The sequence below is a fragment of the Nothobranchius furzeri genome, chromosome 14, assembly GCF_043380555.1.
Source record: "Nothobranchius furzeri strain GRZ-AD chromosome 14, NfurGRZ-RIMD1, whole genome shotgun sequence".
Classification (NCBI taxonomy): Eukaryota; Metazoa; Chordata; class Actinopteri; order Cyprinodontiformes; family Nothobranchiidae; genus Nothobranchius; species Nothobranchius furzeri.
In genome coordinates this window covers 39310897-39326252 of record NC_091754.1, presented here as the reverse complement: position 1 = coordinate 39326252, position 15356 = coordinate 39310897, and the positions used below count along the sequence as shown (strand labels likewise).

The 15356-nt window shown below is 44.2% G+C and overlaps 1 protein-coding gene across 1 annotated transcript in view; it reads right to left on the bottom strand.

Moving 5' to 3' along the window:
• Positions 1–5472: 5472 nt before the first annotated feature.
• The window catches only part of LOC107389521 (ras-associated and pleckstrin homology domains-containing protein 1), a 79397-nt gene continuing 69513 nt past the window's right edge, over positions 5473–15356 (bottom strand). Inside the window, exons 17-19 of the mRNA XM_054746533.2 lie at positions 13863–13983; positions 13163–13284; positions 5473–7790 (exon numbers count right to left, since the gene is read on the bottom strand). Coding sequence (XP_054602508.1) covers positions 5655–7790; positions 13163–13284; positions 13863–13983 — 2379 coding nt within the window. The 3' untranslated portion in view covers positions 5473–5654. The remainder of the gene's footprint in view (positions 7791–13162; positions 13285–13862; positions 13984–15356) is intronic.

The window sequence follows — 15356 nt, the reverse complement described above, 5'->3', positions numbered from 1 at the left end:
AATGATGTGGTTCCACAATTTCACATTCAGTCAAAGAAGTCATCAGCTGCTGATTCCCACCAACGACATCAAATTGAAGCTGTAATCCTGTTTTTTTTTTCCAGACAGAAACAACCTACTTTACTTTGGACAACTCTCTGCAGCCTTCTGCTGACCAGAACCCTCACTTAACAGTTGTGAGATTGGTAGGTTTTCTAGGGGGAGCTCTTAACCTGCTTAACATCTGTTAAAGTATTAAAAAACATTACATTCAGCATAGCCAAATTTAGCGCTTTAAATTTCAGAAAAAAGGGTATTATTTTTTTGATTTTTAGATGTTATATCTCATTTTTCAAATAGTTAACACTTCAAATTTGTCCTAAATATGCTGATCGATTTGGTATTTATAACTCAAACAACACAGCGAAGTGCACATTACAACACCACAGTTGTTGCCATGGTTACCAGCCAAAATTAGGGACAGCTGCAATCCAGAACAGCACCTACAGGAAGCTCCTCTCTCTCAGGGCAAAATATAGATTTTAAAAAAATATCAATATACTTTTAAACAAGCAGCAAGATGACCCAGTAAAGTTTATACCGATATAAAAAGTCTGTCTCCATTCCCTGGGGAGTCCCTCAAGGCTCCATTCTCTGCCCATTACTGTTTTCCCTCTATATTCTACCTTTAGGAGCCATTCTCAAACAGCATGCTGTTCCATACCATCTATATGCAGACAGGTCTGTGGAGAAAAGTTTGAAAAAGTGGCCGGTGACTGTGGCTAAGCCAAGCAAAGGCGCCATCTTGTTACCGACCGGAAGCGGAAGCTATGCCTGTTTCACCTTCAGGCAGCCACAGGAGGGCACTAGGCAGACACTCATCACAGCTCCCTGTAGGAGCTGCTGTGGCAGGTGTGTTTTCCACTCACCTGCTCTCCATTCTACCAACTACAACCAGGAGGATAACAGGAGAGGCAAGTCATCCAGTGCCAGAGCAATAAATCTGATATCTCTTACTTATTTGGCCCTTACAAACTTACTGTAGTGCCAGAGAAGTTAGTTTTATGACAACCATAAAAGTTTTTCTTTTTAGCTTCAGTTTCCTGAGAGTTTTGCTTCAAAGAGCAGAAGAAGCATTGTTTACACCCGCCTCTTGTAAGCACAGCCCCAAGGTATGGCTCCAGATCACCCTTACAGATAACACTGTAGGGCCTTCCTTTGTTCGCCCCCATTGGGTGAGGGGGGTTCATGAGGGATATACAGAGTGTGGGGGCCGTTGCAGGACAGGACTCGCTCCGGAAACTGCTTGGGGAAGAGCCTCTGTGACTGCCTCCTCATTTGGATGTTGCAATATTGAAATTAACCCCTTTTGATTGAATAATGGACTGCTTTCTCTTTTTTTTTTTTGTTAAGTCTCTAAAAGAAATGCCTCAACAAACCTCAGTGGTAACCTCCAGCCCCTGCCTATGAAATCTAGCTCTTGTATAATTGTGTTCCTATTGGAAAATGTTGTGACCAACCTTGTCCTTCCGGCTCCTCAGGTTAACAGGCTCCCGTGGTGATTCCTGGAACCTTCTTACTCCAGTCCAGCTTCACACTTGGATTCCTCGGTCAGAACCATCCACTCTATACCCACCATCCTAATCTTCATTACTTGCCCCATCTCCTGAGCTCCTCCAGAGCTCCTGTTAACCTCATCATTACCATCATCATCTTAACTGCTGTGCATCTCCTGACCACCCTCCTGCATTATACTGTAAGCTACATCTCATTCTTCTACCCAGACTCCATTCAGAAGTTCCCTATGGTTCACCACCTGCTCTACAGATACCCATCTCTGGACCTCACCCACTCTACCACCACTCCAGCTCCACCTCCCTCCCTGAAGTCCTATCACTCCTCATCTTCTGTAAGCATTATCTCCTGCCCAACTCATCTTCTCTCCTGTTTTATAGTTAGGAGTGTGCACGCCCCAGCCGCTGCCCTGGCGTCTCTACCGCAACAAGGACGTGTTCAGAAAAGGAAGCGCTGTGAGCTCTGAGCCCCTAGAGACAGCAAAACAAGCCTGAAATACTACAAATGTGATGCCTATGTTTGCAAAGCCCACCCTGACCTGAGTGTCACATGCCACTCATGTGCAATAATGCACACACACACACACACGACATCATGCTGAATTTGGTCTTTGTTTTTCCATTAAATGTTCATTTTGTGATACATTTTCTGGGTCTAATTGTATTTTCACTGCAGAAATGTTTTGTCTGACTCTGTAAACTTACGTCTAACAACACTTTGAGACGTTCACAGCTAAAGATTGTTAAATACAGTTTTAATCTAAAATGTAGCCACATGCAAAACGCTACAGAGGTGAAGTCTGCAGCTCACACTTCCAACAACAGATAATGAAAGAAGGAAAAAAGCTAGAAACATCTTTCTGATGTAAGAAGTGAGTCTGCTTTCTTTTGGTAGTTTAGGTGTTTACTTGGTCATTAAGCCAATCAGTAACAAGTTTCCTATATAAGGAACCCAGCAGGCTGCATCGAGTCACTGACTAGTGTCAGAGTCTTTACAGCAACCCTCATACTAAGCAAGCATGCAGCGACAGTGGAGAGGAAAACTCCCTTTTAACAGGCAGAAACCTCCAGAGGATCCTGGCTCAGTATAATTATTCTATGGCTACACTGTGATTTTTAGTATATATTGTAATTAGTAAGAGATTAACTTAATTGTCTTTATCTTAGTAAATCTATAATTCATAGAACACAATGTTCTTTGACTCTTCATAAAACAGTAAAAACGCTGGCAGTCTTTCTGTTACAAAAACAGCTCCCAGTGAAAAAGCTGAGAATCCCGATAAGTCAACCTTGATTCACCTAATTTTAACAAACGTCTCTCATGAACTCTCATCTTTAGGTGTTTTCTGCAGACTTGAGTGATCATTGTGTTATAGCCACTAGCAGGAGCACTAAAACACTTAAATCTACATCACGCATCATTTACAAGAGAAATCTTAAACAATTCAGTGAACAAGCGTATCATAAGTATTTGTCTTTGGTTAATTGGAGGCAAATACATTTGTTATCAGATGTGGAGCTAGCAGGAACATTCTTCAAGACTTTCATGGACATTGTGAATAAGCATGCCCCCTTCAGGAAACTCGGAGTCACTGTCAAATATTATCCATCGGAGTCACTGTCAAATATTATCCATCGGTGTAACGTGGCATGGGCCAAAGCTAGAAAAGGAAATCTGCCCTCTGGTTTATCTTTAGGCAACTGAGAAATAAATGTGCTACCCTCATCAAAAAGGCCAAATCAGACAATCTGTCACAACGGAGAACCTAAACAATCCACAGAATTTTACGATTAAGTCTTCGTCTGTTAACTTCTCATGCTCTTCCAAAATGTGTCCTAAACGACTCTGTCCCAGTTTATGATAAAACTGAGGTTTTAAACTCTTTTAACAAGCATTTATCTCATCTGGTCCAGTGCCTACTTCTACTGGAAAACCCCTGTGTCCCCCTGTACAGATTCCCAGATGACCCCGGTGTCTCTTTTAACTTCATCCCGTTTACTGTAGAGCAAGTACATCAAATTGGATCCCAGAAACCCTCTGGTCCTGACATGATACAACCCTATTTTTGAACATGGCCGCTGATTTCATAGCAGAGCCTCTTTTGAACCTTTCTATCAAAAACAAACAAAAACCATCAGTTAGGAAGTCTGCTATTGTGTCTCCTTACTAAAAGGTGGTGACTCAGCTCTATTAACTAATTACAGACCAATGTCTAATCTGTGTGTCCTGGTGAAGCTTCTAGAGACCCTGTAAGTGAACGATTAAATACTCTCTCTCAAGTCACCAATCAGGTTTCAGAAAGCAGCACAGCACCATCACTGCAGCTACAAAGGTGATCAACGACATACGTGTTGCTCTGGATAAAAAGCAGTACTGTGCTTCACCTTTTATTGATCTGGCAAACACCTTTGACCCTGTAGACCATGCTGTTTTTAACAAAAGCTTCTTTGTTTGGGATTGTCTGAACATTTCATCTCATGGTTCACAGACTACATGAAGGACTGAACTCAATGTGTTGAATGTGATGGGTTGTCCTCTGAGTTTTTGAGTGTCCACAAGGGAGTACCACAGGGTTCAGTTTTGGGACCCCTCTGGTTCATTAGGTATATTAATTCATAACAGAGTTATAACTCAACTACCTTCTGGAAAAAGTTATTTTTAGCTACCGTATTTTCTGGACTATAAGTCACACTTTTTTTCATAGTCTGGCTGGTCCTGCGACTTATATACCAAAGTGACTTATATACCAAATTATGGACATCGCGCTGCTGCGGGCCAGCTCTGGACCAGGTTTCAGCTCCTCTGCCCTGCTGGGAGGGTTTCAAACACCGCCATCACCTGCTGCAGCCTGTGGCGGGGTGCTGCGGGCGCTCTCCCTGCCCGCTGGGAGGGTTTGAGACACCGCCATCCTCTGCTGGAGACCGTGGTGCACCGCTGCGCTCTGGTTGTTTATTCTGTTATTGTGACCGGTACTTGTCTTGCAATGTGAAATGCTTGGTCTCAGATTTTGTAAGAAAAATAATAACATTTCCCCCCAAAATGCGACTTATATGTTTTTTTTTCTTCATTACACATTTAATGGCTGGTGTGACTTATACTTCGGAAAATACGGTACAACTAATTCCTTTTGTAAAGTAAGATGGCCACCACTGCACACCAGAATTACTTTCACAACTGACTGGGGTGGTGCTGCAGTCGCTCACTAGCTCTGGTTGTTTTTTCCAGTAATCCAGGATGACACAGAGTTTCTGCCGGTCTAAGGAAGATTTATTGTTGAAATATGTGGATCAGCCACTGTGTGTGTCATGGCTTTCCCAAATGAATTTTACAGAGAAGCTGGACTTGTGGGACATTAAATCACTGCGTATTTGAGATGGTCATGAACAGAGTATTTTGTTTGAGCAGGCCGAGCCGTTTTTTCAGGCACTTGTTCCCAGATATTTTATTCAGCTACTACAGATGCTGAGCACAGACCCTTAACACCTAATAATGTGACTGATGACGAGACAGAATGGTTTATTAACAAAACAACATGACCAAGGCGGAAGTGACCCACCTGAAGCTGACAGATCCATCCTTTTCAAAGTTCCTAGAATGATGGCAACATTCCACATGGACAAGTGAGTCTTTAGGATGTTTATATATGAAAAACAACAAGATGCGAGAATAATAAATATAAAATAATATGCTTTAGCTCTGTTGGCTGACTAGAGCTGTGCATTCACGAATGAGAGGTTTTGCTTCCAGCCATAATCATAGAAGTAGCAAGAAGGGCCTAAGGTGCATTACATCCCCCCCCCCCCCCCCCCCCCATCACTATATGTGATCTGTACAGATTATGATCTAACGAAGCTCCCATACATGCCAGACCACTTCCACTTGAACAGTCTGATGCTGTTTGAGTAGCTTGTTGTTTTGGCGGCATTTGCTTTTTAAACACGTATCTAACGGGTGAGTTGGGCTTGTTTTATAACAAGTAAGAGATTAGAGTCAGAAACGTCTGCAACGTGGAATCCGGGACAGCGTTAAGTCTCAGGAAAAAGGAACTTTCTTCAGCATAAATGAGTGGGCCTGATTGGTCAGCTCTGTTCTTCCATTTCCTACCACTCACTGGTCAGTTTGGTGCTTTGGTCTCGCTTGGGAGGAGCTGGAGGTGGGCCTCGCCGCAAAGTTGCATAGCCTGAGATGTTGCCGTGTTTAGCGGAATGGGAACGATGGTGGCGTGACAACGTGTGAGATTGACCTCTGAGACCTTGCTGCTGCTGCTGCAGAAGCTCGGGGGGAGGAGGTGGGGTGAGTGCCATGTCGTCCATTGTGCCAACAGGTTCCATCTTAGAGGAAGAGGTCAGTGAGCCATGACGCAGCACTGACTTCCTCTTCAGGGTGCGGTTCAGGTCTTCCAAAAAGTGAGGCTTGAATGCCAAACAGGCTGGATTTGGTGATTTAGGAGAGGTGGGGGGAGCAGTGGAGGAGAAGGAGGGAGGTGGGGTTTGGGACATAGGTGGAGGTGAGAGGGGCAGTGAGATTGTGTTATCATACTGGGGCACGTTGCTGGTCCATTGGTTTACAACTGGTGAAGGAATTGCCCCCTTTTTCAGCAAGCCTTGTTTCCGTGACAACGGTAAGGAGGATGCTGACAGTGGAGGCGGCAGCATTTGAGGCTGAGGATTCACAATGGCAACCTTTGGAGGGTGATGAAACTCTGAGGGGGCGGGTGGAGGAGGTAGGAGTTCCAATTCACTAGGAGGAGGAGGGAAGAAGTCACATGACGAGTCAAGTCGAGGATGAGGAGGGGGTGGGGGGGGCACTGACTGGCTTGTCTGCAGGCCCTGCAACACCAGAGGCAGATTGGCTAAGTTCAGTTTTCCTGGTTTTGGTAGAGGAGCCGGGAGCGTGGAGTCTTTCGAAGGAGAGCCGGTTGCAGAGGAGGAACTTGATGAGGTTCCTGTCTGAGGAGGTTGGCCAAACTTACTGAGCAGGCTTTCCACCTTCTTAGGCTTTTCATCCTGGATGTCTCTGATGTAGGAGGCTTTCTGTGGTGTCAGTGGGGGCCCCCACTTGGTGGATCCTGTGGATAGGCTGGAGGGGGACTTCTTTATAGGGGAACCTGTCTTAGAGGAAGAGGATGAAGGAGGAGAAGGAAAATCTCCAAGGGATTCCTCAGGAGGGGGTGGAGGGAACTCTGGAGACTGCAAAGGCATGACAGTACCTGGCTGCCACTTTGGTTTAACCTTAACCGCAGGGGGTGACTGAGGAGCAGATGAAGCAGACTGAGAGGAGGAGCTCCCTGGAAACTGATTGACAATCTTTTTGACCAAAGAAGAGGTAGCAGCTGTAAAGGAGACAGGTGAAGAGGATGTGGGGGAGACGGAGAGGTTCCTGGAGGAGAGGCTGTGCTGCTTGGGCAGCGTGGGGGGAGGTTGATTTGGTGAGTGTCCAGTTGAGAAGCTCTGCTGCTTTTTCATGTGTCCATGTCCCAAGGGGGGCTGAGTGGGGGACATGGGGGACAGGGCAAAGGGGAGGGAGGAGGGGCCTGATAGCTTGGGGGCAGTTTGTGGGGGAAAGCTACCAATGAAGGTTTTAGGAGCAGCAGGTGAAGATGCATTAGGAGACAGAGGTTGAAGAGAGGCAGGGGGAGATAAATCAGTGGGAGGGGGAGGAAGTGGGAGGGAATCATCATTGGGTCCTGCTGGGCTAAAATCATACACCATGTTGGGAAACTTCTCAGCCAGGAACTGCTGGAGGCCGGCGTTGGAGAGCTGAGGGTGCACGTTAAGGAGTGAGTTTGGAGAGGGAGGATGAGGCAGAAGCCCATTGGCTTCAGGGCTCTCTGGAGGAGGAGGTGGGAGAAGCACCTCCTCCTCCAGTGGAGGCGGTGATGGCAGAGCAGTGGGACTTGGTGTTCTGAACTTCTGTGAGACCATGGCTGAGCTAGAAGCTGGCACTGGCTGGGTGGCATATTGCTTCTGACCTGCCCCTCCCGATTCCTGTGTCTTGGACTGGTTCTGGTCCTGTAGCTGAGCCAGAGTGCTGTAGCTCAGAGTTGAGGAGGGGGGCATTGTTGTCACTGGGGTGGAAGAACGGGGGGGTGAAGGTGAAGATGGAGAGGAGTCTTCCAAGGGAACCAGACCATCCATGTAGCTGGTGTGGAAGGGCCGAGTCTGGGGCTGGGGCTGAGGGGACAGTGTGGGTATCTGGACATGGATGGGCCGACTAATTGGGTCAATCTTCATCATCTGTGAAAAACAAGAGGAAAATAATGGTGAATTTCTGTTTGACATCAGTGTAGTAAAGTATGTGAACACAGTAAGAATGAGGGCTCTGGCCCACTAAAACCCCCATGATAGGACTGCCATCCTCCCGTTTCAAAGCCCTGCAGGAATGCATGAAAACTGAAGACATACCCCTCCAGAAGCTGTAAAAGACTCAGCTTTAGAGAGCATGTCCTACACAGAACATCTCTTCTGCTGCCCCAATGCAGGGTCAAGGTCAATCTCTTTATAATAGAAAAGCACTATAACGTCACCAAGTCAAGAACTCCACAGCACTCTGCTCTACATCTGTAATTAGCTACATCACTCATGGAGATGACCTTGATAACCTGACCCACCGTGTCACTGATTATGTGAACGTCTGAGTCGAGAACGCTGTCCCAGCACAAAGAATTAGGTTGTTTCTCGAAAAATAAGCCCTGGCTGACTCCAGAGCCAAAATCCCAGCTGAACCATTGGAAGAAAGCTTTTATCGCTGGAGTCGAAGAGGAGCAGACACGTCCAAAGGGAGCTTAAATATAAGATCAAACAGGCTAAAGACAGCTGCAGCTAGAGAAGCAGCTCGGGCAGAACCACACCATTCTGTTTTATTTATGTTTAAACAGCATGGGAACTGACCAAAGAGCTGCACAGGCAACAATCATAAAGTCATGATTTTAAACTGTTAGTTTAAAACAGCCAATATAGATAAAACAACCCAAAAGTGATTTAAAAGATGGCAAAACCAGCATTAAAAGTCCTTTTCCAACAAGCATAGAAGTGAGTCTTCAATCATGACTGGAAGACAGCAACAGATGGTGACTGGCAAGTTTCAGTGGGTAGAGCATTCCAAAGGACGGGGGCAGCATTCACAAAAGCCTGCTCCCTCCTTGCTTTATAGTTTATTGTTGGAGTGCAGAGAAGCACGTGGTCTGATGATCTCAGTGAGCGCACCGGCACATAGGGCGTGAGCAATTCAGACAGATAAGATGGTGCAAGACTGTTAAATGCTTTAGAAACCAAAAGAAGATTCTTAAATCGCACCCTGAAAGTCACGGGTAGCCAATGAAGATGTGCCAGGACCGGGGTGATGTGGCTACATCTGTTTGTGCTTGTTATAACCCTGCAGCAGCTTTTTGCCCCAACTGAAGCCTGTCCAGTAGCAAGGGAGCCAATGATTAGGGTGTTCGCATTGTCCAAACAGGAGATGATAAATGCGTGAATAACAAACTCCAAATGGGACCGTTTGAAAATGGGCTTCAGGCGTGTTAAACGGCATAGCTGAACCAGCGTTTTCCACCCATACGCTTTACCATACACTGAAATTCCAGTGCCACGCCTACAAAATGCAGATTTTTTTTGTATTATTATAGTAGATAATATATTTAAATAAATTAAAATAAAGAGTAATAAATAAATAAATGAAAAATCTCAAACCGCCTGCATGAATATCTGTAGTCCACTGGCTGACGGTGGAGGTGCTACAACAACCTAAATGTTTATAGTGACTATGAAGAAAAGCACAGCTCAGTTTGTTTGCCAAAAAACACGAGAAGAAGAAGCAGCTGGTTGAGTGATGATAACCTTAAAAGATGGCGGAGGTGACCAGCAGGATACCAGCTAAACTGATTTTGATCTATCGTCACACCGTCTGCTAAGCTCAGCTGTTTCTGCCCACCGACAACATAGATTGTTTTCATTGCTTAGCAGCCCTACAGCAAGCCAGTCTGACATTTAATCAACAATGGCACCTCAGTAATTCCTTTCTACATCCATCCATTTTCAACCGCTTATCTGGAATCGGGTCAAAAGGGCAGCAACCTACACAGATAGCCAAGACTTCCCTCTCCCCGCTACTGGGCCAGCACCTCCAGGGGAATCCCAAGCCCGCGTTCCCTGGTCAGCCGAGAGACATAGTCCCTCCAGCGTGTCCTGGGTGTTCCATTGGGTGTCCTCCCAGTTGGACGTGCCCGGAAAACGTCACCAGGTAGCCACCTCAACTGGCTCCTTTCAATCTGGAGGAGCAATGGGCCACCCTGCAGGGAAAACTCATCTCAGCTGCTTGTGTCTACAACCTTGTTATTTTGGTCACTGCCCAAAGCTTGTGCCCATAGGTGAGGGTAGGAGCGTAGATCGACCGGTAAATGGAGGGCTTCGCTTTCCAGCTCAGCTCCCTCTTCAACACGGCAGACCGGTACAACACTGCAGTACTGAAGATGCAGCACCAATTGGCCGATGGATCTCACTCTATATTTTTCCCTAACTTGTGAACAAAACCCTCTACTTGAGGAAGGACCTCATCCCTGACCTGGAGAAGGCATTCTACCCTTTTCCAATTCAGGACCATGGTCTTGGATTTCGAGGAGCTGATTCTCATCCCAGCCTCTGCACATTCAGCTGTGAACCGCTCCAGCTACAGATCACTATCTGATGAAGCCAACAGGACAAAATCATCTAGAAAAACCAGGGACCTGATCCAAAACAAACCACATAGCTCCTCCTGAACCTGAGGTTTGTCAATCCGACAGACCCTCCTCTCCAGAACCCCCGAATTGACTTCATCAGGGAGGCTCAGGACTATGATCCCCCTGTAGTTGGAACACACCCTGCAGTCCCTCTTTTTAGATAAGGGGACCACCACCCCAGACGCCAGATGGTGGACCAGAATCTCCTCAAAGCCATACTGCTTTTTATATAGCAATAATAAAACGTGGTTTAATAACAACTGCACTACAGTAGTTGGAATTAATTTTGGAAACTAGCTTTATATATTTGAACTATGGCTGTTACTTGTAAAACATATTTTGAATTGGTAAACTAAAAAAATAAAGTAATTGTAATATTTTTAGATATCCAAACATTTATCTTCCCAGAAAAAAGTAACTTCTTGCCATCTATGTTGTGCCAGCTGTGTTGTCATTTCTCCCACCAATAATGCTGTTTTAGAGAGCACTGACATCAAGGTAAGACCAAAACCCTATGAGAAAATCTACTGAACTCTTTGAACTTGCCGACACGCAGTCAAGTGGTTCATGAAACCTGGAATACGTCCAAACAGCTCAGCGCTGCCAGCGGCTTCTGGCTGGAATGGAGACTAAAACGGGCATGGATGACCCTCTACCTCCACTGCTTTGTCTCTGCGGAGCCTAATACCTGGCCTATGTGTTTTTGATAATAATCACTTCATAACTTAATTCTTTTACATCCAGAACTCAGCTCTCCCAGATATGGAAGTTCTGATAACATCACATTCACACATAGGTCCATCCATCTCAGTAAATGTTAGTTAACTTGTCATGTTTTCATTGTTGGTGAAATACATTCTTACTTTTATAAACCTGACTCTTTTCTGAATCAAAACAAAGTATACATATACATATATATACATATATATATATATATATACATATATATACATATATATATATACATATACATATATATACATATATATATATATATATATATATATATATATACATATACATATATATACATATATATATATATATATATATATATATATATATATATATATATATATATATATATATATATGTATATATATATATATATATGTATATATATATATATATATATATATATATATATATATATATATTGAGCTCTTAAAGCACTCGATTTCCCAAACCCTACAATGGCATTAAATTAGTCTCCGAGAACAAAGGATTTCCTTTTTCCACCTTCGGAATATTGCTAAGATTAGAAGCATCCTTTCCAGGAGTGATGCTGAAAAACTAGTTCATGCATTTATTACATCAAGACTGGATTACTGTAATTCATTACTCTCAGGAAGTCCACAGAATGTAGTTAAAAGTTTTCAGCTTGTCCAAAATGCTGCAGCTAGAGTTCTGATGAGAAATAAAAAGAGAGATCATATCTCTCCTGTCTTAGCTTCCCTACATTGGCTACCTGTTAAATTCAGAATAGACTTTAAGATCCTCATTCTCACATATAAAGCTCTTAATAATCCAGCTCCATCATACATCAGTGATCTGATTGTTCCATACATTCCTAACCGAGCACTTCGCTCTCAGACTGCAGGTCTACTGGTGGTTCCCAGAATATCTAAAAATAGGATGGGAGGCAGATCTTTTAGTTATCAGGCTCCTCTCCAGTGGAACCAGCTCCCAGCTTTAGTCCGTGAGGCAGACGCCTTGTCTACTTAAGACTAGGGTTAAAACATTTTTATTTCATAGGGCCTATGGTTAAAATCTGTTAGCCTAGATCTGGACAAGTGGGGCAGTAGAGGGAGGTGCAGTGTACAGTCGGTAAAGACGGCTCTCCCTTGCCCTGCCTCCAACATGCCTCCATCTAAAAAGGCTAGGTTATCCAGAGTTAATTCTGTAGTTATGCTGCTATAGGCTTAGACTGCTGGAGGACATTAACTTGACCTGCCAGACTCCTCCTCTGTTTAATTCTGCACAGAGAAAGGGTCTGGGAACTCTCCTATTCAAATAACCCGCCCCGTGAGAATTCTATCTGAGCCAATCAGCGTTGAGCAGCGTACGTCACACACCATAACGCCGAGTTTGTCATAAACATGGCGACTGAAGCATAGTTCACTGCGACTCTTTCCTCTGTTTTAAATGACTTGAATGCATTTAAAACCACAAGTAGAAGTGCTAAAAGCCTTTCTTCTAAAAAAAAAAAAAAGATGTTTGCGTCGTTTCCAGACGCCTTTTTTGACTACAGCTAAAAAACAGCGTTGCATGGTACAGTGAGCATTTTGGTCTTTTTCTGATTGGTAATTTTTAAGCTGGCTAGTCCTGTCCCTCATGTGCCTCTCTGACTGTGAGTTAGAAGACTCTCTCTCTGTGCAGAATTAAACAGTGGATGAGTCTGGCAGGCTAGGCTAGGAGGATACACAGACCACATTCCACACTGGACTACTTTCTTCTACAATCTGCTCTTTAACTGTATTATTTTCTGCAATTTCAGCTGTTAACTTTATTTTTTCTCTAAGTGTTTTTCTCCCCAGAAGATGCGACAATGACGTTCTGCTGAGCTGTGGTGGCCTCATGGAGGGGGCCATCGTCTAGCACACTGCTGCTAACCACTTAAACTTTCTCCCTGTCCTGCTAAGAACTTTTAACTTTCTATGACATTGAATGTGCTACTACTAGTTTACCCGTTTAATTATAGATTCACTAGAATAAATACAATAAAGTTTATCTCTCGCCAAATAGAATATTTACTAAGAAATCACAATATAACTATAGTAACACTACTTGGTGTGTGTGTGTGTGTGTGTGTGTGTGTGTGTGTGTGTGTGTGTGTGTGTGTGTGTGTGTGTGTGTGTGTGTGTGTGTGTGTGTGTGTGTGTGTGTGTTCACCTCTCCCTGTGTTCCTTTCCTCCAAGCTTCTGAGAAGGTGGAGCTAACCGCTCTCTGGGAGCGGATGTGTCCTGATGACGTCATCTCAGAGACTCCACTATCTGACTGGCAGGACTGGGACTCTGTAAGCATCAGAAAAGATGTGATGGTTAATTCAACTATTGTGTTTTACACTGTTGTAATTTTTATTTAGTTTTATTCTTGACAAAAATTCTTTTTAATTTTAGTCACAATTTAGTTGTAGAATTTGTTTTAATGTTCATCCTTTTAGTCGACTAAAATATCATTTTTCTTCTGTAAAGGAAATGTTAACTATATTTACTTGAAACTGTAAAGAAATTTTTAAAAAATTATTGGAAAATACCAAAATGCACCATGACAGACATCGATCTGTGGTTACTGGTAGCTTGTTCAAACAGCAGCCGGCTCCAGACTCTGATTGGTTATTTACTCATCTAGCCCCGCCTGTTCCATTTACTGATTGGATTTTCGTTACTGTTCATTTTTGTTGTCGTCTTTTATTTGTCAATGAGAACGTCAATCAACATTTGTCATAATTTAGTCGTATCTTGTTTGTTTTTGTTTCATTTTAGTCTGCAAAAATTCATTTTTCATGAAAACAAAAACTAAAATATTTTGTGAACAAAATGAACACGGACTGATCATGACCAAGAATCCCGGCTGAAACCCCCTTGCAGACCTGGAAGGCTGGAGGAGCTGGATGCTGACTTGATGGAGGTGGAAGAGAGGGAGGACCAGTCGTCGGTTGCCTCTGCCCTCTTCATTGCATCCTGGAAGTTGATATACAGCTGCTTCCCGTACTAGAAGGACGAGAAAACTTGAATTACATACAGCTGGGAAAAAGGTCAACAGCCACCACCTGTGCAAGTAAATAGATGAAAGTAAAAAGATTAGTGTAAAACATGAGAGGTCTGTAATCTTCCTTCTAGGTACACTTTAATTGTGAGAAACATAATTAGAAAGGATAATCATGAAGTCATATTGAATGGTTTTTAAAGATTTTACTTGTATAATTGTGCAGAAAATAAGTATTTGGGGTCATTGTCATGCTGGAAGATCCAGCCATGTTTCATCTTCAATAACGGAAGGAGGTTTTTGCCCAAAATCTCAAGAGTCATCCTCTCTCTCATGAGCCACGTTTCAGCTGTCTGGTCTCCAAACCAGAAAAAGCACTTGCTGTTTGGGAAGATAGTTATAGTAATCCACTGTCTGACTTCTTTTTCTAACATCAGGGTTCATCTCTAGATCCTGGTTCTGGTCTATAGGGCCTTACATGGACAAGCACCATCTTACATTGGTGATCTTCTCAGTCCCTACACCCCCAGCAGGTCCCTGAGGTCCAGTGATCAAAGCCTACTGGTTGTGCTGCACCAGGCTAAAGGTCTGAAGATTTAAAAGTGATGCTATTTTATTGACTCTGGTTTTAAACACCTTCTGTTTGGTAAAACTTTTAGCAAATTATTATAAAGAGTTTCCTTGGATTACCCAAATTACCTAGTTTAATCATCAATCTACTATTAAAGGCTTAATAATATTGTCGTCATCTTCCTCCGCTTATCCAGGTCCGGGTCGCGGGGGCAGCATCCCAACTAGGGAGCTCCAGACCGTCCTCTCCCCGGCCACCTCCACCAGCTCCTCCGGCAGGACCCCAAGGCGTTCCCGGACCAGATTGGAGATGTAACCTCTCCAACGTGTCCTGGGTCGACCCGGGGGCCTCCTGCTGGCAGGACATGCCTGAAACACCTCCCCAGGGAGGCGTCCAGGAGGCATCCTGACCAGATGCCCAAACCACCTCAACTGGCTCCTTTCGATCCGGAGGAGCAGCAGTTCTACTCCGAGTCCCTCCCGAATGTCCGAGCTACTCACCCTATCTCTAAGGCTGAGCCCGGCCACCCTACGAAGGAAACTCATTTCGGCCGCTTGTATCCGCGATCTCATTCTTTCGGTCATTACCCAAAGCTCATGACCATAGGTGAGGATTGGGACGTAGATGGACCGGTAAATCGAGAGCCTGGCTTTCTGGCTCAGCTCCCTCTTCACCACGACAGATCGGCTCAGCGTCCGCATCACTGCAGACGCTTTTGCCTGCAGTGTGAACCAAGCCTATGTCAACAGACAAAATGTCTATTTCTAGTGGAGTATCCTTTTGAGATGTTATTTCTCCCAAATCTGC